Source organism: Mustela lutreola, chromosome 7 (assembly GCF_030435805.1).
Source record: "Mustela lutreola isolate mMusLut2 chromosome 7, mMusLut2.pri, whole genome shotgun sequence".
NCBI classification, from domain to species: Eukaryota; Metazoa; Chordata; class Mammalia; order Carnivora; family Mustelidae; genus Mustela; species Mustela lutreola.
In genome coordinates, this window is record NC_081296.1 from 24,424,622 (window position 1) to 24,448,115 (window position 23,494).

General features: G+C 36.9%; 1 protein-coding gene across 12 annotated transcripts in view; it reads left to right on the forward strand.

Moving 5' to 3' along the window:
- The window catches only part of MEF2A (myocyte enhancer factor 2A), a 163,631-nt gene that overhangs the window by 122,387 nt on the left and 17,750 nt on the right, over window positions 1–23,494 (forward strand). For 5 of the 12 annotated variants that reach the window (XM_059180137.1, XM_059180134.1, XM_059180139.1 and 2 more), the window contains 4 exons: window positions 5,208–5,345; window positions 7,546–7,765; window positions 8,444–8,503; window positions 19,753–19,940. In XM_059180137.1, coding sequence (XP_059036120.1) covers window positions 5,208–5,345; window positions 7,546–7,765; window positions 8,444–8,503; window positions 19,753–19,940 — 606 coding nt within the window. Of the gene's footprint in view, window positions 1–5,010; window positions 5,143–5,207; window positions 5,346–7,545; window positions 7,766–8,443; window positions 8,504–19,752; window positions 19,941–23,494 lie in introns of all 12 variants that reach the window. The other 7 variants (XM_059180138.1, XM_059180140.1, XM_059180144.1 and 4 more) reach the window with 4 other exon arrangements.

Consider the following 23,494-nt stretch of genomic DNA (forward strand, 5'->3'; position numbering starts at 1 on the left):
TGAGTACACCAGTAAGATGTTACAGCCAGTTCAAAGAACTCAAAATACCATGTAATAGTGGTTAAAGAATGCTGAAGTGAGTTTACAAATGCAAGAAAACGGGTCAGTATCCACAAGGTGATCATCAGTGACATCCCACAGGAAACAATTTCTATGAACAGGAGTTATTTGCAGTTATTATTCATTTTCTGCAAGTTAATTAACATCCATCCCTACAGAGTTGTAATATAGCTTTGTCAAAGAACAAAGGTAGATAAACCTGAATGAAAGTTCTAGCCGGGATATAATTTTCATTGTTTTTTCCTTAAATTGATGGAAATGTTTTAAATTTCAGAGCCTTCCTATTGGTAGGGTCTTTAATCAATAGAAGTTTTTAAGTTCCTCTTCATTTAGTTAAAACTCATTTATATTTTTTAATACAAAAAAAACCCCGCCTCTTTTAAGTTTAATTTGGGCATTTCCAGCTCAGAAACTGTGGATGTGATACAGGGATCCCTTGTCCCTTGGAAATTTTGTTTTTTGTTTTTTGTTTATTTGTTTTAAGATTTTATTTGTTTATTTGAGAGAGCACAAGCAGGGGAAGCCTCAGGTAGAGCAAGAGGGGGAGAAGCAGGCTCTACGCTGAACAAGGAGCCCAATGCAGGGCTTGATCCCAGGACACTGGGATCATGACTTGAGCCGAAGGCAGACGCTTAACCAACTGAGCCACCCAGGTGCCCCTCCCTTGTAAATTCGTATAGGTAAAACACTACCCAGTCTTCTAGCAGCTCAAATTTCACCTTAGAACTCACTTGCTTCAGATGGAGAGGAACCCTGCCTCAGAAGATTGTGGGTTTGTTGTTTTAGAATGTTGTACTCTTAATACTGTGATAGGAATAGCATTTAATTTATGAATTACCACAAGAATTAAGGATTACTCTTTTATTTCTTGAAGAAGAATACTGAAAGGTTACAAGTCTTCTCTGATCATCTCTCCTTAATTTTTGATACTATAATAAATTAACACAGATCACTAATCAGTTAACCAAATATTTTTAAAAAATTTAGCAGCACATTAGTTTTTTCTTTTAAAAACCAATGCTTAGTACATACTAAATCCTAACAAGAATTACTGGGAAGCTCCCTTGAGTTTACATTTACTATGAATCATAAGTCAAGGGTAGTTTTATACTACTGTTAAACAGTACTCTTCAAAAGTAAAATCATGACTCTCAAATCTAAAATGAACATGAATCAAAGACTTTAACTCGTGGGCACCTGAGTGCTCAGTCCGTTAAGCATCCAGCTCTTGGTTTGGGCTCACGTCGAGATCGTGGGGGTCCTGCGATCACCCTGCATTGGCCTCCGCATTCAGTACAGAGGCCACTTGAGAATTCTGTCCCTCTGCTCCTCTTCCCCACTCACACACACTCTTAAAAAAAAAAAAAAAAAAAAAAAAAAAGATTTTAACTCATTAGTGACTGAGGAAACTGGAAAAAATTACAAGTGTTTAATAGATAAATCCCAAGATTAGACAAATACATAAGCCCATCTAGAAGGCAAAATAAATTTTCTTCATAGGTGCAAACAAATAAAAGACCTGACCTCTTCCACAGTAGGGACAGAAGTCAATTGAACCACCATCAGACAGAATTTATTTGCATGTCTACAAACATTAATTTCCATTATTACCAGTTTCAACAAATTAACTTCTCTCTCTACAGAGTTGTTAAATAGCTCAAAGGCACAAACCCCATAGAATCGGATGACATGGAAGGATGTGCCCTAAACAATACATAGTTTTCCATAAAGACACTTAGGAGGTTTTTTTTTTTTTTTGATCCATTTAAAAAGCTTTCAGAATCTGTCCTTAGATAACTAATACTTAAGGTAAATATTAGCTAAGGACATTGATTATTTAAAATCTGCATTTTATACTGTATGTTAAAGTATGCAGAAAGTACCTGACCGAATTGGCCCAAAATATAAGAAGTGCCATTAAAATCATAATATAGTTTACATCTATTGTGAGGAGTAGAAATGTTTGTTTTTTAAAGGTGTTTAGCTAACCCTCCAAAAATAAAATTTCTTTTATAGAAACGCACTGATGAAAATTATATGGGCATTCATTTTAGGATTTCATTTAAGTAATCTTTGCAGTTGGAATCATTAGACATGTTTAGAACACTGGTACAAAAGAACACCAAACAGGTTGTATCAAGTTAGCTTAAATTAATAACTTAATTATTTAAGAAAAGCAACTTCAGTCAACTTACATGATACATACCTGTGAAACTTGAAATTATTTTGTCACAATTGAACTTTCCCCGTGAGTTTGCCATAATGTCACTGAAAACTGTCAGTTGATGTACAATAGCAAAGTACTTTTTACGAAGTACCATTTACTTCAGAATGGACCATAATAATCATCTGTAATGACCATAGACTGTGCACTGTGCTAGTACTCTTAAGGAATACACAACAACAGATTCCTCAAAATGGTAGCCTTTCAGACTGTTTTCTTCGTTGACCAAGTGTTTTTATTGTGGCTAACCTGAAGCACGTGAAAAAATTGAAGCTAGCCTGTTTCTTATATGCCTCACCTAGGCTTGTTAATAGATGACAGCATTCCATGTGTTAGTACCTGTGACACAGGAGAGACTTTTAGTATTAAGCTATGTGGTAATGATAAAGAAGACAGAAAAAGTCTTTTTATGGTAGTTGGGTCCTCACAACAACTCTTCGTGTTCTGGTGATAAGAAGACGCAAGTTGGGTATCCAGGAGAGGTACATGAGTTTGTTATCTCCAGAGCTGATAGAGCCTCTTGAATTCCCTCACAATGACAGGAACCCCATCTGAAGTGAAGGCTTGCAGACCTGGAGATACCAGAACACTATTCTTTATGAGTGCAAGTAGGGTTAACCCTGTTGTTGTAGAATAAAACTTCTGTGTAATTACTTTAAAAGGCCATATTCTTTTTCTTCAGTAATTTGAAAGAACTTCAAAGAGGCACATAGTTGGTGGTCGCTATTAGTGAAAGCATGACTATGAATTTCCTAGTCTTAAGATGCGTGAATATGATGGGAAAATATCTGGAGATTTCAGGCTAGAATAAGTCAACAAGTTCATGATGAATTCTGTGTAGGCACTTACTATATTTGTTTTGTTTCTAGGGCTGTGTAGGTTATAAGAGTTCATTGTGTTCCAATATTCTGAGTGTTAACGTCTTCATTGCTGATAGCAACTTGCAGAGCTTTGGCAAGCAGAACTTGCTACAGTGAGCAGGGGAGAATACATGTCTCCATCCCTTAGTTCTAAATAACAGGACCTTTTATGGCTAAGTACACATAGAAGTTCATGTGATTAGTTATATCCATAGAACGTAGAGCCATGGGGCCAGTATTGGGGAAGTACAGGTAGTGTTTGCTCTATGCTTATGTTTAGTGATTGTGTTACGGGGGGGGGGTGTTTCAGAGACTGTATGTGGGATTCCTGGTGCATGCTAAGTAATTGGAGAAGTTAACGTATCAGCACTTAGGATTTTTTATGATTCTGTAAGCATGAAAAAAATCAAATTGACTAAAGTGATTTTAAAATAATTTGACTTCAGAGAAACTAAGAAAAAAATTTCCTATCTTAACCTGTTGTGTGTTTACATTCTTTCAGTGCTTATAAAATAAGCATTCATAATTGTAAATCATATTTTAAAGGATATCAAGATTACTATGGATTAATTAAAAGTGCATCTTAAATCTAATTTAAATAATCATTAACAAATAAATTAACAAACATAGTACTAATTTATTGATCAAATTTTGTTTCCCAATTAAATAAACTTCATTAGTTTACTTGGAAAATTTTAGCTTCCCAAAACTTCACAGTGGTTGATTAGAAAATCAGCCAGTCTCAAAGCTATTTAAAATGTTGAACTCTGTAATTCTACTTTATAAAAACACCCATTGGGGTTTTTAAAAATTTAGACATTCTGGAAATAAATTAGTATTCCACAGATTGTCAGGCCCTTGGTTGTAAAGCTACTCTTTTAAATATTGGACAAGTCATTTCATGGTGATTTTAGTGAAAAAAAAAAAAATCAGAAAACCAATTGTTCATTATATTTTTACCTCAAAATAAGAAGGAAAAGTGAACATATTGTCTAGGAGATACTTTCATAACACAAAGTTTTCCAGAAAGTCAGTTCAGTGGATTAGGTCAACCCCTGAAGGAGCTCTGTAGGAAGAGGTAGCCAACGGGGTGAAAGATACATGCTGTTTAACATATTATTACAAACTAAAAGTAAGTAGAAGGGGGGAAATTTCATTAGTGGGGTGTTTTTTTTTGTTGTTTTATAGAACTTCAAAATAAATTTGTTGCAATCTTACACCAATAGATGTTCAGTGTCACTAATAAAGTCACTAATAATATGTATATTCTACATAGAAAAGAGTCATAGCTGTCATATGTAAATAAGTATTTGAGTTTTTTGCCTCTAAGTTTTGTAGGAAAATGATAGTATTTAAGAACAAATTAGGAATGAGGTTACTGAGATAGGATGCTAATTCTTTCTGGTGGCTAGGGTAAACTCAGGTGGAAAGCAGTTTCAGTAGATGAAGTTGCTGAAATGTTCATTTTGTAAAGGTACTATGATCGCTTCTCAGAGCATCATTTTGATACATTTCTGTGTCAGTTTGCACACTCATTGGCCCTATCAGATGTGTTGATCAGGCTGTAATCAGATTCAGGTTGTAAATGTCAGAGCCGTGAGTAATTTAGTATTCTCTAGGAAGTTTGGGAAGAAAGAATCCAAACAAATTAACATTCCTCTTTTTCTTAATGTGCACTGGGAGCATTAATTTTGCTTATATCTAAGGTTTACCTAATTTGGAGGATTAGAGTACATTTGTGATCATTTAAAAATCATTTCAGTGGCTCTTGTAATAATTCATTCAGTCTGTGCTCTCTTAATAAATTTTACAAAACTCATGGCAAGTTAGTATCATTTGTGTGTGAATTTTCCAATTGTATTTCAGACTTTAAGAAAGAAAGGCCTTAATGGTTGTGAGAGCCCTGATGCTGACGATTACTTTGAGCACAGTCCACTCTCGGAGGACAGATTCAGCAAACTAAATGAAGATAGTGATTTTATTTTCAAACGAGGCCCTGTAAGTACTTTTACTTTACCTCTACTTTTTATTTGTTGATCCTTTTTGTTAACTTCATTATATAGGCTCTGAACAAGAAGGAACACAGAGGGTGCGACAGCCCAGACCCTGATACTTCCTATGTGCTAACTCCACATACAGAAGAAAAATATAAAAAAATTAATGAGGAATTTGATAATATGATGCGGAATCATAAAATCGCAGTGAGTACTAAAGTATGGTTTGTGCTTTTATCTTGTGCATGAAGATATTGGCTACGCATCCTGTTTATTTTCGCAGTGGGTGATGATACCAATAAGTAGAAGGGGAAGAAATTTCGTTAGGGTTTTTTTGTTGTTGCTTGTTTTACAGAACTTCAAAATAAATTTGTTGGAGTCTTATAATAATACATGTTCAGTGTCTTAAACAAGGAAATGAAGAGAAGGCATCCTAATCTAAGTTCTACTTACTGTCTCCTATACCTTTGCACAGGGCACATAAATCCCTCTCAGATGCCAATTTTTTCATCAGTAAAGTGAATGAGCTGGCTTACATAATTTTTAAGGTCCCTTCTAGCTCTTAAATTTCCATGATCGTAAATATAAAGGGTTCATATAAGATTTCCCTTTCCCTCTCATGACTTAAAAAATATTACATGTACATTAATAGATCTTGAGACTATAAAATATAAAGTGATTAGATTTATTACAAAATTTGATGTTTCAGGATTATTTTTAATTATTTTGTATAGTTGCTGTAATAGTAGTAGCTTACTCTTTGGTTCTTTGTAAATGTCCGAAAACTATTTGGCAAAATACCTCCAAACTTTTCTTTTCTTTTACTGTAGGTATTGAGGAAGAGAGCCTTGGCTTGATACTAATTTAAGGAAGCAATGTTTTTAAACTGGTTGCAAATCAAATACTTGGTTTAAAATTTTCCTATGCTCATACATCTATCCATCATGAAAACCAGTAGTTTTTTGAGTTATCCTTCTTTGATAGTTCTTCAAAAAGTTCTTTTGGGGAGCTCATTGGCAAGAGCTGCTTAAAACAGCTATTTTGGATCTGATTTTCTAAAGCTGCATCTGTATTGTAGGCTTCAGGGAACAAATTGGTTCTGATTCTGATATTTATCTTATTGTCAGAGTTAATTCTCTTAAAAACTATGCTTGAAGTATACATCATGGATTATCTCTTCAAAGGAGTCCTTTACTATAAGAAGCTCATGAAAAATAGATTTAAGGACGTATTTTTGTGCTAATACAGTTATTATTCTTTAAAAACATAAAATAAAATAAAATCCCTTCTGACCTCACATGGATGCTGGTGACTTTGTAGTAGATGTTAAACTGCAAAATATTGTGTAAATAAAATTGCTTTACCTTTGAAAAAAATTTTTTTGTCATGTAGCCATTGTTTTATGTCAGTTAATGGATGATAATTTTCTTTCTGAAATAATCTATTGAATAGAGAACATAAACTATATTCTTCCAACTTTGAATTAGCAGTGTTACCACTCTTTGCAATCACTTTTAAAATATGGGGAGAAGAAAGCTTTCTTCTTTCTCTATAATGGAGATTTTATAAAGAGAACTGTTATTTTCATGGTTAACAAGTATATTGTATATGGTCTATGAAGGAAATACAAGAAGAAATGACAAATACTGTTTTAAGGGGGTGTGGAATACTTAGGAGGGAAGTAAGATAGCATTTATAATTATAACTTAATCTTCATACAATTTAAAGATAGGTTTTCAGCGGTTAATTTTATTGTTTAGATGGTTTCTTTGCATTTCATCACACTCAGATTGCATTGTGTTGTATATATGACTTGATTTTTTTTTTAAGTTTTGTCCATTAAGAATGTCAGTCAGTTAAACCAGGGCTGATTTATAATGTCCCACATTTGGTGTATTAAATTTATAATTTGTGTACATATTTTCTCCTTTTGTTAAATTTGTAATCTCTCAATAGAAATGTAATGTTGCTAAACTGGTTTGGATTATTAAAGTGCTAATTTTATGCTCACTTGGTAACGATATATTTTGTAATGTCTAAATCTGACAACACTACTTTAATATCAGGTTCTGACATCTAATTTTCATTTCTAGGACCGTTTGAAATATATATATATATATACACACATATATATATATATACACACACACACAGACACTTTATAGTAGTGTATATGTATTCATATATAAAACGGAAATTGAAAAGTTTATGTCAGACATACTCATGTTCAAATGTAATTCTGAAGAAGGCAACTTAAATCTACCAGTTGATTAGTAAGAAACTATCCCTGTCCTCAACTTTTAATAACTGTGGAGTTACCTTATCCAAATTAAAATTCGTAAGTTATTTATTTAATATCGATGAAAACGAAACTAACAGTTTTCTCTTCCTTGTTCTTTATTTACAGCCTGGTTTGCCACCTCAAAACTTCTCAATGTCTGTCACAGTCCCTGTGACCAGCCCTAACGCTTTGTCCTACACTAACCCAGGGAGTTCACTTGTGTCGCCATCTTTGGCCGCCAGCTCAACATTAGCAGATTCAAGCATGCTGTCTCCACCTCAAGCCACGCTGCACAGAAATGTATCCCCTGGAGTCCCTCAGAGACCACCGAGTACCGGCAGTACAGGTGTGTAGTGGTCTGTCTTCTGCTGGTTCTTTAAGAAAAAGAATTGCTGACATAAGCAGTTTCTTGTTTCGCTACCTTTAATTTTCTATGATGTGCGAGAGTCCCTGCCACATAATTGATTCCATTTTAAAGAATATTTTTGGGGATTTACTGCGGCGCTGTGGCATCCTCTTGGGTACAGTGGACCCATATACAGAATCTGCCATCTATAACTTTCCTTTTCACGGGAAACCATACTTTGACAGGCAGAAAATTTAATTAGGGTATCATGAGCAAAGACTTAAAGTTCGAGTGTGAGTCACTCATGTCAAAAATAAGAGAGTAGATGTACCTAACTGGAATTAGAGTTCATGAATTCAGCAAAAATCAGCATTTATGACTTTATTCTTTGTAATACAGTGTTTCCTCTTCTTTAAGTCCCAAATTTAATAGTACTGTTAGCACTGACCCCATTCTTAGGAATTTCTACTTTTTGATATTGATACAGGAAAGCATTTGTATCCAGAGCTTTTATATGTATATTTAACTATATCATATTACACAGTTATGCCAGATTCAGTGTAGGGCTAGTTTTTATTTTTGCTTTTTAGGAAAGGAGTGCAGTTTACTTCGTTCAGATAAGGAAAACCAATTCATGTTCATTCTCTGCCCTCTCTGTTCTCTCTCTAAAATTTTTAGGTGGGATGTTGAGCACTTCAGACCTCACAGTGCCAAATGGAGCCGGAAGCAGTCCAGTGGGTGCGTGAATTACTCCTGTTTGTCTTTCTAGGCATCTGCCCTATATGAGATAAAGGGAATATTGTCCCTCAAATGAGGCCTTATACCAGATATGGGAAAAATGGGTATATGACTAGAGCAGACATGTCCCTTCGTAGACTTAATTTTCTTCTGAGGGGTGTTTTTACTAATACCTAACATTTTTAAATAACATCCCTGCTCTGTTCTTTATACCTTGGCCTTGAGTGCTTCCTCAAGTGCTTTCAGATACTGTTCTTTGCTAAAGATGCAATTGCCTTCATACAGTTTTTACATCAAGCTAGTTTCTTAAGGAGAAGATTTCTGTATCATCTATTCTTGCCAAAAGTTAGATCATTAGCAGACTGATACATTTTATAATAGCATGAAATGTTTTTGGAGAGGTTGCAATAACAAAGAAATGGTGGGCCTGCTTCTAGAGCTACAAAGATTATTAAGAAGTTTGTCTTCAAAGCATTGTTTTGGTGGCTACGTGTAGAACATCCACATTTTGTCACAGTTGTAGCCAAATTGGTTTAGTTTAGTTTTGTTTTTTTTACTTTAGGATCCCAAAGATGACTAGCAAGTTTAAACACATGTTTATTTTTTTTTTTTTTTTTTTTTTATTTTTTTAAAGATTTTATTTTATTTATTTGACAGAGAGAAATCAAATCACAAGTAGACGGAGAGGCAGACAGAGAGAGAGAGAGAGAGGGAAGCAGGCTCCCTGCCGAGCAGAGAGCCCGATGCGGGACTCGATCCCAGGACCCTGAGATCATGACCTGAGCCGAAGGCAGCGGCTTAACCACTGAGCCACCCAGGCACCCTAAACACATGTTTAAATATGTCTGCCCAACCTCCGAGTGCTGGCAAAGATACAGTATGAACTGAACATTACAGAAACATGGCATATATGTCAAAGAGTTGTAAGAATAACTGTATTCCTTTGGATTATCATCACATTAAGTGGTGTTGGTCTCTTAATCTGTGATAAACATAGTTGTCATCATTGTATCTGAAAAAACAAAAAATTTCCTCCCTGATTTTAGATATTGTGTGTTCCTGGAGACTTCTGAACACAGACACTTCTAAGAAAAATTTACACTTGTATGTATTCAGCCCATTCATTCTATTAAAATGTAAGGAGCTTCTGCCTCAAGAGATTTGCAGAGATAATTGAATAACTTAATTTAAGGTGATGAGTAAGAAACATATTGCTGAGACAAGTTATAAAACATAGTGGTAGGTTAAATGCCTAATTCTGCCACATATTAATTGTGCTTTGGATGGAATATTATATAAGACCCATTGTAGGATCTTTTTTAACATAATTGTGGAAAAATCATAACAGTTTTAATAGTTACACATTAGGCTGCTTTACTTATATGTGTATTTCCAAATATTTATAGTTTATTTAAACTTCCTTTGAGTTATTTGCATGCCCATATACATATTCTTTTTGTGTTAAGCCTTCCCATATGCTTGTACTCCCCCAGTACTGCCCATCTTACTTTGCCTTCTACTTCCTAGCTTAGTTAAGGCTAGACTCAGGAATTTCTATTTCATTTAATGTTAATTGTAAGTACCTCTTGGTTTATTTCCGAAATTAGTTCCCCCCTCCCCCATGGAGTTTAACTCTTCGAAGATTTCTAATGTGTTTTCCCCTTGACTTTCCTTCTTTTTTTTTCTTCATCCTTCTGGCATATTGTAAACACGGTTCTAACTCCTGTCAAACAAGTGTTTCAATTCCCATTTTTTTTCTTGTACTTTTTACACTTCCTAAAAGCTTTTATCAATATTTTTTCTTATCTGCCATGCAACTGTAAATCTAAACTCTGTCTCTGCTGCTTGGTTTTTCTGTGCTCCCTTTGGTAATTTGAAACTCGGACTTTGTCATCATCATCAAAAGACATTTTCTTTTGTTGTTGTTGTTGCTGTTGTTTTCATTCATTTTTCTTTTTTTTTATAAGCCTCCTCTCCCTGTCGTGACCTTTATGTTTAGAGGGCTACATAATCCTACTCCTGGGATCATGGCACATCGTCATTACTTCATACAAAGCATCTCAGTCTGCTGTGTATTAATCCCTTTTATACCTCTGTTCCATTCCCATGCCCTTCCTCCCCCCATCTTAGGTAACTAATGTGTTTAGTGTTGATAGTGTTAATAATCATGATTAGGGAACATGTATTTCTATTAAAACTTAAAATTCAAGTAAGTATTAAAATATTGTAAGTGCTTAGTGAGAAACTTAAAGATTTTATTTATTTGAGAGAGAGCGTGTGCATGAATGGGTGGCTGGGGGAGAGAGAGGAGACAGAAGGAGAGAAACAAGGAGCCTCCTTGCTGACCTGCTGACTGGGGAGCTGGACATGGGGCTCAGTCCCAGAACCGCATCACAACCTGACCCACAGGCAGACACTTAACTGACTGAGCCACCCAGGCACCCCTTTAGTGAGTTATTTAAAAGTCTGTTTACATTATTACGTATAAACAGAGATAAATCCTGCTTCTTAGGGTACACCTCAGCATCTCATAATGCATCAAGATTGTATGTCCTGATTCTTCATTAACTCATACTCGTACATGCCAATTTTACCTAGATTGCACGTAACTCTACTTACTCCACTTGTGTGGCTTGTATTCTAAATGGCATGTATATATATATATATATATATAACTGCTTTTTAACAGAATTAGATCTAACTGAGTAGACCTTTTATGTCAATTAAGATACCAACTGGAAGCATGTATTTATGTGAAATACTTAGAGCATACATGGGTTTAAAGTGTTTTTACTATAAATTGTCCCTAAAGTAAATGATCTGCCATGGGTATTTTTAAAATGTTATTTTTGTGAGGAAGAGCCAGATAATATGTTTTAGCTCATTTTCAACAATGATGCCATTTTGGTTTAGTAGTTTGGAAAAAGTAGTTTAAACTCATTATTATACCAGATATACTCTTTATGAATGAAAAGATTAAACAGTTAAGATTCCCAGAGAAGTTTAGAGGGAAAAATATTTAAAAGTAAAGATGATTTCTAATCTATTTTTCCAGATATGTTTCTTGGAACTGTATGAGAAGAAGGATTTATCAATGTTTGATAAACCTTGTGTTAAATAAAACTAAGCAGTTTTCTTCACTGTAGGACTTACTGGAGCCTTTAAAATGCTAATTTGTTTGTGAGTCATTAAACTTAGTATGTAACATATGGTTACACAAAGTGATTTCATAATAGAAACCTTCATTTTTTTCCTCATGAAAAAGCATCTTTCATAATTAGTATCATAAAACATTTTGGGAAATCTTCTTTCTGGTCTTAAGATGATATATAGAAAAGAGTTTTTGGATAATGAAACCTTCCATAAATGAAATTAAAATTGAGGTTTAAAAAAAGACAGGACAATTAAGCTTGTGCTCTGATAATAGTAGACCTGATTATTGGGACCAGCCCTTCCGCTGAAGACACCTACAAATGCTAGGCAAAATATTTTTAAAATCTGCTTGAAAGCACTTGAGAACCTACAAAATAATGAAGAATTCCTGGCTCAAGATGAGGGAATGTTGGAGACAGATCCTCAAAGAGGGTGAACCTGGCATTTATGACTGCTTTTCCGCAGGTTGTAGTTGCCACTTCCACAGTGGAGCAGGATGCCTCAGAGACCTAGGGGGACAGAGAATTCAAAGTTCAGGGCCCTTAAAAATTGGGAGGGTCCAGTGTGCTCCTGTCACTTTGTGTTGAGCCCCCAAAAGGCAAGACCATAGAAGTAGAGTGAATCAGAGATTAACAGGCCCTTCTAGTAGCTACATCTAACATCTGCGCCATCTGCTTTCTGTACACTAGAGTGTTGTTATTTACATTTAAAGTACAGAGTAAACATTCTTTACACTGTGTTCCTTTTTTCTTTTTTTTAAGATTTTGCTTGTTTATTTGTCAGAGCATGATGGGGGAGGAAAGACAGGGCAGAGGGAGAAGCAGACTCCTTGCTGAGCAGGGAGCCCAGTGTGGGACTCAGTCCCGGGACCCTGGGATCATGACCTGAGCTGAAGGCAGATGCTTAACTTGACTGGCCACCCAGGTGCCCCATATGTTCTTCTATATTTAAAAAAAAAAAGTTCTTTGTGTACATAAACTGAAAATTGACCACATGCTGGGCCACAAAAAAAGTATCAACAAATTTCGGAGAATTTAATCACATAGAGGTAAGCTCTCTGGTGACAGAGTATTTCAGCCAGCAACCAATATCCAAAGACCCTTGTTTAAAATCAATTTTTTATACACAATCTGTATAATAACTTTAATTTTTCAGTCCAGGCTTAAAGACTTGTCATGAACCACTTCCATATAGTTTCAATTAACCTTTAAACTTGAACATTTTTACTGATACTGTAATTTTCAAATGTATAATGTTTTTATAGATGAGCCTCTGTTCTCCTTGTTCTTATTTTAACTTTTGTTGAGTCTCCTGCTTCCCAAAATACAGGATGTTTCAGGCCCATGTAATAAGGAAAGCAGAAGCATCTTTGAGGTTTTTAAGCATGAGACAAACTTAGAATAGGGAAAGACATGTTAAATAGGAAACCAGAGGAAGCATAACCGTAAAAGAAGGATTGATTTGGTTGTGTAAAATTAAGAATCTTTATTGATCAAAAACACCATGAAGAGAACAAAAAGGCAAGACAGTGAGAAAATGTAGATTGTATACATACAGTACACAGAGGTCTTTTTTATCAAGAATACATACAAGTCATCATGGAAAAGAAATCTGATTTTTGAAAATGTGCACGAGAACATTTTACAAAAGAAGTTACCAGGTATCCAGTAAACCTGTGACAAGATACTCAGTCTCAGTAACCAGGGCAATGCAAAATTAAAATCACAGAAAGCATCATATACCAGCCAGAATGGCCAAAGCAGAATAGGCTGATAATACCAGCTGTTGATAACTCTCATTGTGAGAGTTCCAAACTCTCATTCCCTGAGGATGACAGTGCAAATTGATGCAGCCGTTTTGACATTGTCTCCTAAAGTAGTAGATATATGGGTTCTACAACCCACCATTTTTATTCATCCTTATATACTGTAGAGAAATGCATATGTGTACCATGAGCATCAGGAAATAAAGGAATGCGCATGGCATTGCCTGTTACAGGCAACATCTAGAAATAATCCAAATTTCTGTCAACAGTAGAACAAATAAATAAGTGATAGTATGTCTATGTGAAGGAGTTCTATACTGGGATGAAAAGGAAGAAGCTATAGCAGTAATTAGCATGGTGGCTGAATTTCATCAGACTATGATGTATGAAAGACAATGGATGCAAATACAAAATTATTCTATTCTATCTAAATAAAGCTGGAAAAATAGCCAAGCAATATTATGTGCTAAGATTGCGTGTAGATAGATGATAAAACTGTAAAGAAAAACAAGTCACTATAATAGTCAAAATACTGGTTATTTTGGGTAGGTGGGACAACAGGAATGTTTGGGGGGCCCAATTATAGAGCCTTTTCAGGGTTTTGGCAGTATTCTTTTTCCTGATGTAATGGATACGTGGAGATTTTAAATTTATGCTAAAGCCTTGATTTTTAAGTTTTTATTTTATGTACCATTTTGTATTATGTGGTACGTTAATATGAGTTTTAAAATAGATACATTTGATTTTTAAAAGGAATTCTAAACCAAAGTGTGGAGGTACTTTTAAAATGATAAGAGAGGGGCCCCTGGGTGGCTCAGTGGGTTAAAGCCTCTGCCTTCAGCTCAAGTCATGATTCCCAGGGTCCTGGGAGCCCTGCATCAGGCTCTCTGCTCAGTGGGAGACCTGCCTCCCCCTTTCTCTCTGCCTGCCCCTCTGCCTACTTGTGATCTCTGTTTGTCAAATAAATAAAGAAAATCTTAAAAATCAATCAATCAGGGCGCCTGGGTGGCTCAGTGGGTTAAGCCGCTGCCTTCGGCTCAGGTCATGATCTCAGGGTCCTGGGATCGAGTCCCGCATCAGGCTCTCTGCTCAGCAGGGGCCCTGCTTCCCTTCCTTCTCTCTCTGCCTGCCTCTCTGCCTACTGTGATCTCTCTGTGTCAAATAAATAAATAAAATCTTTAAAAAAAAAAAATCAATCAATCAATCAAATGATAAGAGAATGTAATGTACATTGTATAGGTGTTATACTACCCTGAAATCTAGAGAGAAAACATTACACATTCATACTCTCAGAAAGACTTAACAGTCTTTGGGCAAAGACTCAGTTCATTGGGCACTATTGTCTGCATGTGGCAGCGGGATGTACAGTCCCATCTTGAGATCAGGAAGCAAGACTGTGTCAAGGGGACAGACTAGCAAAAGCCTAGGATGGCAGAGCAGAAAGCTGGAAAGCTCTGGCTCCTCCACAGTGAGCTGCAAAAGCCACTGAGCTTGCAACCACTTTTCTCCAGTTGTCTTAAGTGAGATAAAAAGATTTTCTCATTCTGTAGAGAAGAAGTAAAATAAAATACAAGCAAGAGGAAGGCGAATATTTAATAAGTAGGTGGGTTTTTTTAATGTACCTAAATGTACAATTCAAAAAAGAAACCCAACTAGTATTTGAAAAATGGAAAGAATGTATCAGGAGATTTAAATAAAAATGACAAAAGAAAACCACAAACTCACTAATTACCAACTATTACCACTTTGTGTTGTGATCTGGAGAACCAGTGCAGGTGTGAGGAAACTGATGATGGCATTGTAAGTTAGTAATGAGCTTTCTGAAAAGATTTTGTGAAGATGTCCCAGTAGTCATAAAAATGTTCATGCCTCTGAGCCCACAAATCCCATTCCTGGGAATCTCTCCTAAAGAAATGAACTAGAACTTGCAAAGATTCACTGCAACTTTATTTATAGTATGAATAATAGGAAGAAACCAATGTATTCAACAGTATAAAAATTATGTAAATGAAAATTTTCATCTGAACTTCTTTTTAGTTGTAATTTAAAACTATGCAAAAAATATGCATGTGGAAAATAAAAAGGAGGGGAAATCCAAACTGATTATCATAGTTATGTTGGGATGGTGGATATAGGAATTTTCTCTCTCCTTTTCTAGTTTTTAAACTTTCTATATTGATATGGTTGGTACCTCCACAGTCATAACATTTTATTATAGTAAATTAAAGCATTCATTTGTTTTTCCTTGAAACATAATTTGTTTTCAATCTTTTTTTTTTTTTTTTTAAGATTTTATTTATTTATTTGACAGAGAGAGATCACAGTAGGAGAGAGGAAGGGAAGAGATCACAGAGAGAGGAAGGGAAGCAGGCCCCCTGCTGAGCAGAGAGCCCGATGTGGGACTCGATCCCAGGACCCTGAGATCATGACCCGAGCCAAAGGCAGCGGCTTAACCCACTGAGCCACCCAGGCGCCCTGTTTTCAATCTTTTATTGTTCAAGTAAAACCTGCCAGTTTTGTACATGCTGTAAATTGTATACATTTTCCAGAGTGGCATTCTGACTTGGCATACGAGGTACATTTCTCTACTGAAAGTTGACATTTAATACTTAAATAACACTGTAGTTCAGATGACTTCAGGAACTCCTTTTGACTTTGGGCCCGTGTTTAAAGATCAAGCGTTAAATAAAGTCTCTGATATCCAGCAATTTCACTTTTTTTAAAAAACATGTTGAGAAAGAAAAAAATATATCAGACTAGAAATAGAAAGGCTCAAGAAGCTCTTAGAATTGTTTAGGGGTGAGCGAAGGGAATATGTAAGGGCTTGCGTCCTGGCAGAGGCAGTGGCCAGTAATGAGAGGTGGGTGAAACAAGAAACGTTACAAAGAGCAGTAAAGCTGGAGCTCTGAAACCTGGATGGGAGTGACAGCGGGTGCTTGTAGTACAGGGGTGTGTAACTGGCGGGGTTTGAGGTGACGGCAGCATATCTGTGGGATATGGCTGCATGGGGACTAGAAATTAGGAGATATAAAGAGTAGAAACAGATTTAAGAGTCATACAGAGGCAACGGTTAAAGCCAGGGAGCCTCAGAAGAAGAGAAGCCGCTTTGGGGCTGCCCACATGGGAGGGATGGAGAGGTTGAGTACAGTCCTCAGGAAGGGCTCACAGGTTTATCTCATGAGCATTGTCTGTTGGAGATTACAAACTTCTGGTGGACAGAACCCATGTTGTCTGTCATATAGGGATTTCCACTGCATTAAGTGCATGTGTCTACCATGATTTTTAGTCTTCTTTAATTTTCGGTTCTTTATACAAAAGATAATTGTATAGATTTTTTAAATGTTTTCTTATTTATCAAATAATCAGCTGAAAGTTTGTCAGATTTTATGAAAATTTGTCAGATATGATAAAAATCAATTTTTGAGCCTTGCTTTGGACACATTTTTCAGGATCCTTTGAGATTTTCAAAATCCTGTGCATGTCAGTTCAACTTCTGAATTTGATTCTTAGTAGTAAAACATTATGACATCATTGTCTGCAATTCAGCCCTAAAGAGTAGTGTTAAGGACATGAAGTGCTTTCTAGCCACTTGAATACATTATTCCAGCTGTTAGGATATTCTGAACTACGATCCAGACTGCTATAATTGAATGATCTGCCTTAGAACTGTAGGGACCATGAGATTAGCTTTCTTAAGTTTCTGGAGACATCGGTATGCACTTTGCTCAAGAGCATTTTTGTCATGTTTGTGTCAGGGGATAATTTACTTTAAAACTTGAGAACACATTTTGATAATAATCACATTGGGTTAATTCATTTAGAGTTGGTATTTTAATTCTTAAATTTGTAGGCTGTGGCAAAATGAGGTGGTTTTTTGGTCATAAAAAAAAATGCAAAGGGAGTAAGAAGTGTATTTAATATATGCTACACTCCACTGCACAAAATAACCAACAGTGCATATAAGGTTATCCTGTTTCAGCCTGGCAAGTCACCAGACACTTACGTTATCATCTAGTAATTATCTGCTGCAGACTCCCAGCTTCACACTAAGAAATACCATGCTTTTAGATTCCCTTCACTCTGGGTGACTGGTATTTTATGTAGCTGAAAAGCATCCTAGGCTCCACATGGGTAAAGAGTATTAGAGCTTCTTGATAATGCATTCTTCTACATTAGCTTCGCATCATCTTGTCATATATTTGAGAAGAAATACTGCTTTGTCCTTCAGATTGAGTGCAAATCAAGTAAATAAGAATCTTGCACATGTTATCGAAGAGATTACAAACATTTGTGCCTATTAAGAGAAATGTTATCTGTACTTACTAATGTTAATCTAACGTTTTATTCGTTTCTGTTAAGCTTATTTTTGAAAAATTACTTGATAAGCATTTTATATTCAGATGACTACCCTTAGCACTTACTTCTGCCTAATGCCTGGATGAGCTCTCCTCCACAGGGGATGGCCTAGTGAAGAGATTGTTTAACAGCACTACTTTCTGAAGCTTAACAGGAAGCAGGAATTGCTCTCTGGGGTGTGGAGAGGAGATTTGGCCCAGATTTAATACATGCTGTTTCAAGATAATGGAAGTAGAATGCAGGAAACAGCCTCATAAGGTTAACTGAAATACCAGTCCTCACAACAAAAATTAAATCACATAAGTGAATTAAAACTGGTAGGGCACTTTGTAAAAGTTCCAGAGAAAGCAGGAGGAGTTGGGTGAGAGTGGGAGTGGGGGTGGCCAGGAGGAAAACCAGTTATCTGGAATCCTGACAGTTTGAATGACAGCGGCAGGAAAGATGCAGGCCAGTTTTCCGGGGCCACACCTCACCACTCAGTTTTCTTTGTCCTTTGAAAACGTACTGGTTAGGATCCAGTAATGTTGATTAGATCACTTTGTCAAACGTCAATTTTTAGTTATTCATGTAAATAGTACAGCCCATAACATGTTTTTCAAACTCTTTATGATAAGCAGATATTGAATCATCCATTTTCTTCAGCTGATTATTTTCAAGTACTTAATCCCTCTCTTTCTGGTTACATTTTTTAAATTTTAGAATTCTATAGATCAGTTGCCCTATTCATTTGAATACTGCTCCTGAAATTTTTTTTTTAATTTTTTAAAAAGATTTTATTTATTTGAGAGTGAGAGAAAGATCACAAGCAAGGGGGCGGGGTAGAGAGCAGGAAGCCCCATGCAGGTCTTGATCCTGCGACTCTGGGATCATGACCTGAGCTGAAGGCAGATCCTTCACTGACTGACTGAACCACCCAGGCGCCCCCGAAAGTGTTTTATAAACCACCAAACACTATATGGGTTGTAAATAATTTTAAATAATATTTCTGCTCCATTCAAGAAACTTTCATAGATTTAAAATGTTCTGATAACCAAATACAAATGCTCTTAAAGTGAAAAACCTGTAGTACATAGTTGTCTTTTGTCATTAACTCATTGCAGTTCTTAGAGACGCATCATTGCACTTCTTGGCATGCTTTTTCCAGGGTGCAGTTCTCCTTTCTGTGTCAGCTTTTTCCTCATCCTGGCTCTCTTCTGAGTCTCAAAATGGCTCGAGTATCAAATGCTTCCTCAGTCATGTTTGGAGGAATGCAGGAGCCTCCCTCACCATCATGTAAGAGCTGCTTTACTTAGGATCCGACTGGACCTTCCTGGGTCCTCTCCAGTGGTGAGGGAGAAGGCCTGCACACGTTAGCTCGGACCTGTCACTGAGCGGGGCTGGAGTGGAGTCCGCTCACCCTGACCACGTGGCTGCTACCCCCGAGGAGGACTAGAAGGACTGCAGCCTCTGTGAAAATAGGAATGGTCTTTCACTTTGATCTCTTAGCTCAGCTGACGCCCAGAAGGGCTGCACATAGAGAACATCACCACTGTGTACCCACGTCCTCACTTCCTCTGAGAGAGAGCCTGCTCTTTTAGGAAAGTTGAAAACCAGGAATAAGATGATTAAAGTCAGACAAACCACAAATACTTAACGAAGACCTTACTGGCAGCCAGCTTATCCGATCTCCATTACCTTGCTCCCCAGTAGGACATGCCCTGTTAGAAATGGATCTTTTGTTTTAAATATCTCTCAGTAGGTCCAAGCAGTAAGACTGGAAGCAAGTGGCATAAGTCGTAAGTTTTATGTGTGTTTCAAACTTGGGTTGATATTTTTGCTTCTTTTTAAAATATTCAGAGATACACGTGGTCAGCTGCTAATGAGTTTTGTTACAAAATTTATTTGAAACTAGAACTAGGGAAAACTTGTTTCCTATTTCTACCAATGTGTTTTAACAACTCTTTTCATATTAATGAATGATTTTTCCTTTTTCCAGGGAATGGATTTGTAAACTCAAGAGCTTCTCCAAATTTGATTGGAACTACTGGTGCAAATAGTTTAGGCAAAGTTATGCCTACAAAGTCTCCCCCTCCTCCAGGTGGTGGCAATCTTGGAATGAACAGTCGAAAACCAGATCTTCGAGTTGTCATCCCTCCTTCCAGCAAGGGCATGATGCCTCCACTGGTACGTTAAATTTCACTTCAGCCTCATTCCTCAAAATACAGTCTGTGTTTTTCTTTGGAATTTTTTGTACTTCCATTGAATCTAGACCCTTAATATTTCTGTTTGAAGTCAGCATTTGAAGATACAGGTCTATTTTAAATACACAGAAATCAGATTATAGAAAAACAGGATGTAAATATGCTTAGTGGTTATTTAAAATTAAAGCTAAATGAGGAGAGGTTGTTAGGCTTAATTTTAATTTTACCAGGCTGGGATCTTAGAGATTCCATGACCAAATTCATAAACCTGACTTAAGTATTTCTTCTATCTCTACTTTGCATACTTTCAGTAATCGATTACACATGCTTTTCTGTAGGAGAAACACTGTATTAGTTGTTAGAAAATTCTACATACCAAAGAGAACCACTGTAGAATAAGGGACAAGGCATCAAAACTTGAATGAGTTCGTCTCCACGTAGTCTTTGTTTATTCCTTCTCAGCTAACCTTCCCATTGAATACTATAGAGAATACAGGTCTCCCCACTCTAGCCCTTTGCAATGTCTTCATAGTTCCAGGGTCATATGCTTTTGAATCCTGTGTTTATGAAGAAGAGGCGAGTATGTTTATCTCCCTGCACTTCTTATAGGAAAAAAAATCAGAATATGTATGCAAGTTTTGAAACCATTCCTTATACAGCATGGCTTGACTAACATGCAGTGTGATATGCAAGGCGTTCTCTCTCCAGTACAGCACTGTTTGGTTTTTTGCTAAGTAAAAGTTGATGCCATCAGGCTTTAGATAATCTACATATGTATAATGCTTTATCGATTCCCAAACATCTTCATATGCCTTGTCACATTTGATTGTCAATTATGTTGTAATCTTGGCTGGGTAGAGATGCGGAAACTGAGGGAGAAGTTAGTACTTGTCCAAGGTAATATAAAAGAGAGCCAGGACTCAAAACCTTTTAAGGCAAGAAACAAACAATTTTTCATTTGGAAATTATAGAAAGCTGGAAACTGTGTTGCTCCCAGCCTTACAAGGAAAACGAGTTGGACAAACAAGTTCACAGTTCTCCTTGAATAGATCATGGTGCTGAGATTTCATGGCAATCAAGTGGCCCAAACTTAAGGAAGAGACAGATACTGTAGGGAGAGGACGTTGGAGCACTGTTTTGTCTGGGTAGGACACACGTAATGAGAGGTTCAGCTCAGATGCTTGGGGAATTGCTGGAGGCCAAGTGTTCACTGGCAGGACCATGTAAACCCCTAGTACTCTGACGTAGGTGAAGTCCAAGTTCTTTTGGAGGCTTTTTCTTCACAAACCCCACTGGGTGCTCACAGAAGAGATTGGGAACATCCTGAAGATGTCTCCCCTATGATGTACGGCTGAGAAAAGGGAAGAGCAGCCCCTGTAATAGGGACAAAATGTGCTGCCTGGACCCTTCTCCCCTTTCTGTCCTATGGACCAGAAGTGTTCATCTGTGAGGGGATGAACGACAGAAAGTGTCACCCTCCAGGCCCTTTTGGCGACCTCCCATTGTATCTTGAGAAATGGAAAAGGAAAAACATTTGAAGCCAGGGTGGAGGCGCAGGAACAATGTGAATGCCAAGAGCATGGCAGGTGCCCAAGAGGCCCCAGCCCGGGGCGCAGCACCAAGAGGGGAAGGCTGCAGACTGAGAATGGATCACACACTGGAGAAAAACCGACTTCCGGCAAACCAGCCTCACTTCCTGCTGCAGGGATTCGGGGCCCATGGTGGCGGCACCCCGTGAGCTCCAACTCAGCCCAATTCCTAACTAAATGAACTCCAACCAAGCGCTAAAGACCTATTGGTCTGTAGGTCAGTGAAGTTAACCCAAACTGCAAAACAAAGAGCAGAACAAATCTTCCAAGAGCTGCGGACTTCTATCAGGTGGTTTAACATATTTGTCATTGGAATTCCAAAAAGAAGGGAGAGAGAGCAGAGCAGAAGAAATATTTGAAGAAACAGTAACACCAAGTAGGACAAATACACACACATTTCAGATTGCTAAAAGCAAGGGACAACAAGGAGAAAATCTTAAAGGCAGCCAGAGGAAAGAGAAGGAAAAAGAAAATATATACCATACTTCTCTTCAGAAATTATGCAAGCTATAAAACCACGGAGTAACCTGCGGTGCTGGAATTCAAAACAAGAAACCCTCAACCTGGAATTCTGTATCCAGCAAAGTTGTCTTTCAGAAATGAAAGAGAAATAAAAACTTTCTCAAACAAAAAAATCTGGGGAATTTATTGCTGGGAGATCTGTTCTGCAAAAAATGCTGAAGGAAGTCCTTCTGCAAAGGGACTGTGATGCCAGCAAAACTTGGATCTACACAGAGAAATATAGAACAATGGAAATGAAATAAATGAAGATAAAATAAAACACAATTTATTTTCCCCTACATTTTGTAAACATTTTAGATTACAAAGATAGTACAGAAAGTTCTCCTAATGCTTCATACCAGTTTCTCCGATTATTAACATCTTGCATTAGGATAGTACAATAGTACTGTAGTACTGCATAGTACTAAAAGGTCAGTATTGATACATTATTATTCACAGAACTTTTGTACTTTATTCAGATTTCTTTAGTTTTTAAACCACATAGCTTGTGTTCTGGGACCCCATCCAAGACACCACATTACACTTAGTAGGCTGTTTCCTCAGACTCCTCTTGGTTATGATAGTTTCTAAGTCTTTCCTTGCTTTAATGACCTTGACAGTTTTGAGAAGTACTAGTAAGGTATTTTGTAGAATGTCCTTCCATTGGGACTTTTTTCCCCACGTTTTACTCATGATTAGACTGGGGTTATGGGTTTCAGGGAGGAAGGCCACAACTCAAGTGTGCCATTTTGATCACCTCATACAAAGGGTACATAGTATTATTATGAGTAATTACTGTTGTTGTCAACCTCGGTCACCTTGCTGATGCAGTGTTGCATGGGTTTCTGTGCTGCAAAGTTACACTTCTTCCTTTGCGTACTGTCCTCTTTGGAAAGAAGTCCTATGCAAGGTCCATACTTAAGGAGTGGGGAATTAGGCTCTACCTCCTTGAGGGCAGAATATCTACATAAATTATTTGGAGTTCTTCTGAACAGGTGATTTATCTGTTTACTTTTATTATTTAATGATTTACATTAATACAGACTTATGGATATTTATACTACTAAATTCTGCTAACATATAGTTCTACCAATACTGTTTCATTCTGTTGCTCATATTCCAGCTTTAGCTGTCGAGGACTTTTCACTTGGTTCCAGTTCCTCTGAAAATACACCCTCATCCTTGTGGAGTTATTTTTGGCAGGGAGGGGATAATGAAGGTTACTTTAAAATTTTTCAGTTACAACGAAGTGTTCCAGGCTCATCTTGTATATTCCCTGCCCCAGTCCCAGAATCAGTCATTTCTCTAAGGAACCTGGTTCCTTATTATTGGAGACTGGTATTAGAAACCGGAATCCAGGCATCTCTCTCTTTTTCATTGTTCTAAAAGATCACTACTTTCTAAAGCAAAAATAGCGGGAATGAATTTGGTGCTTATAATACATGTA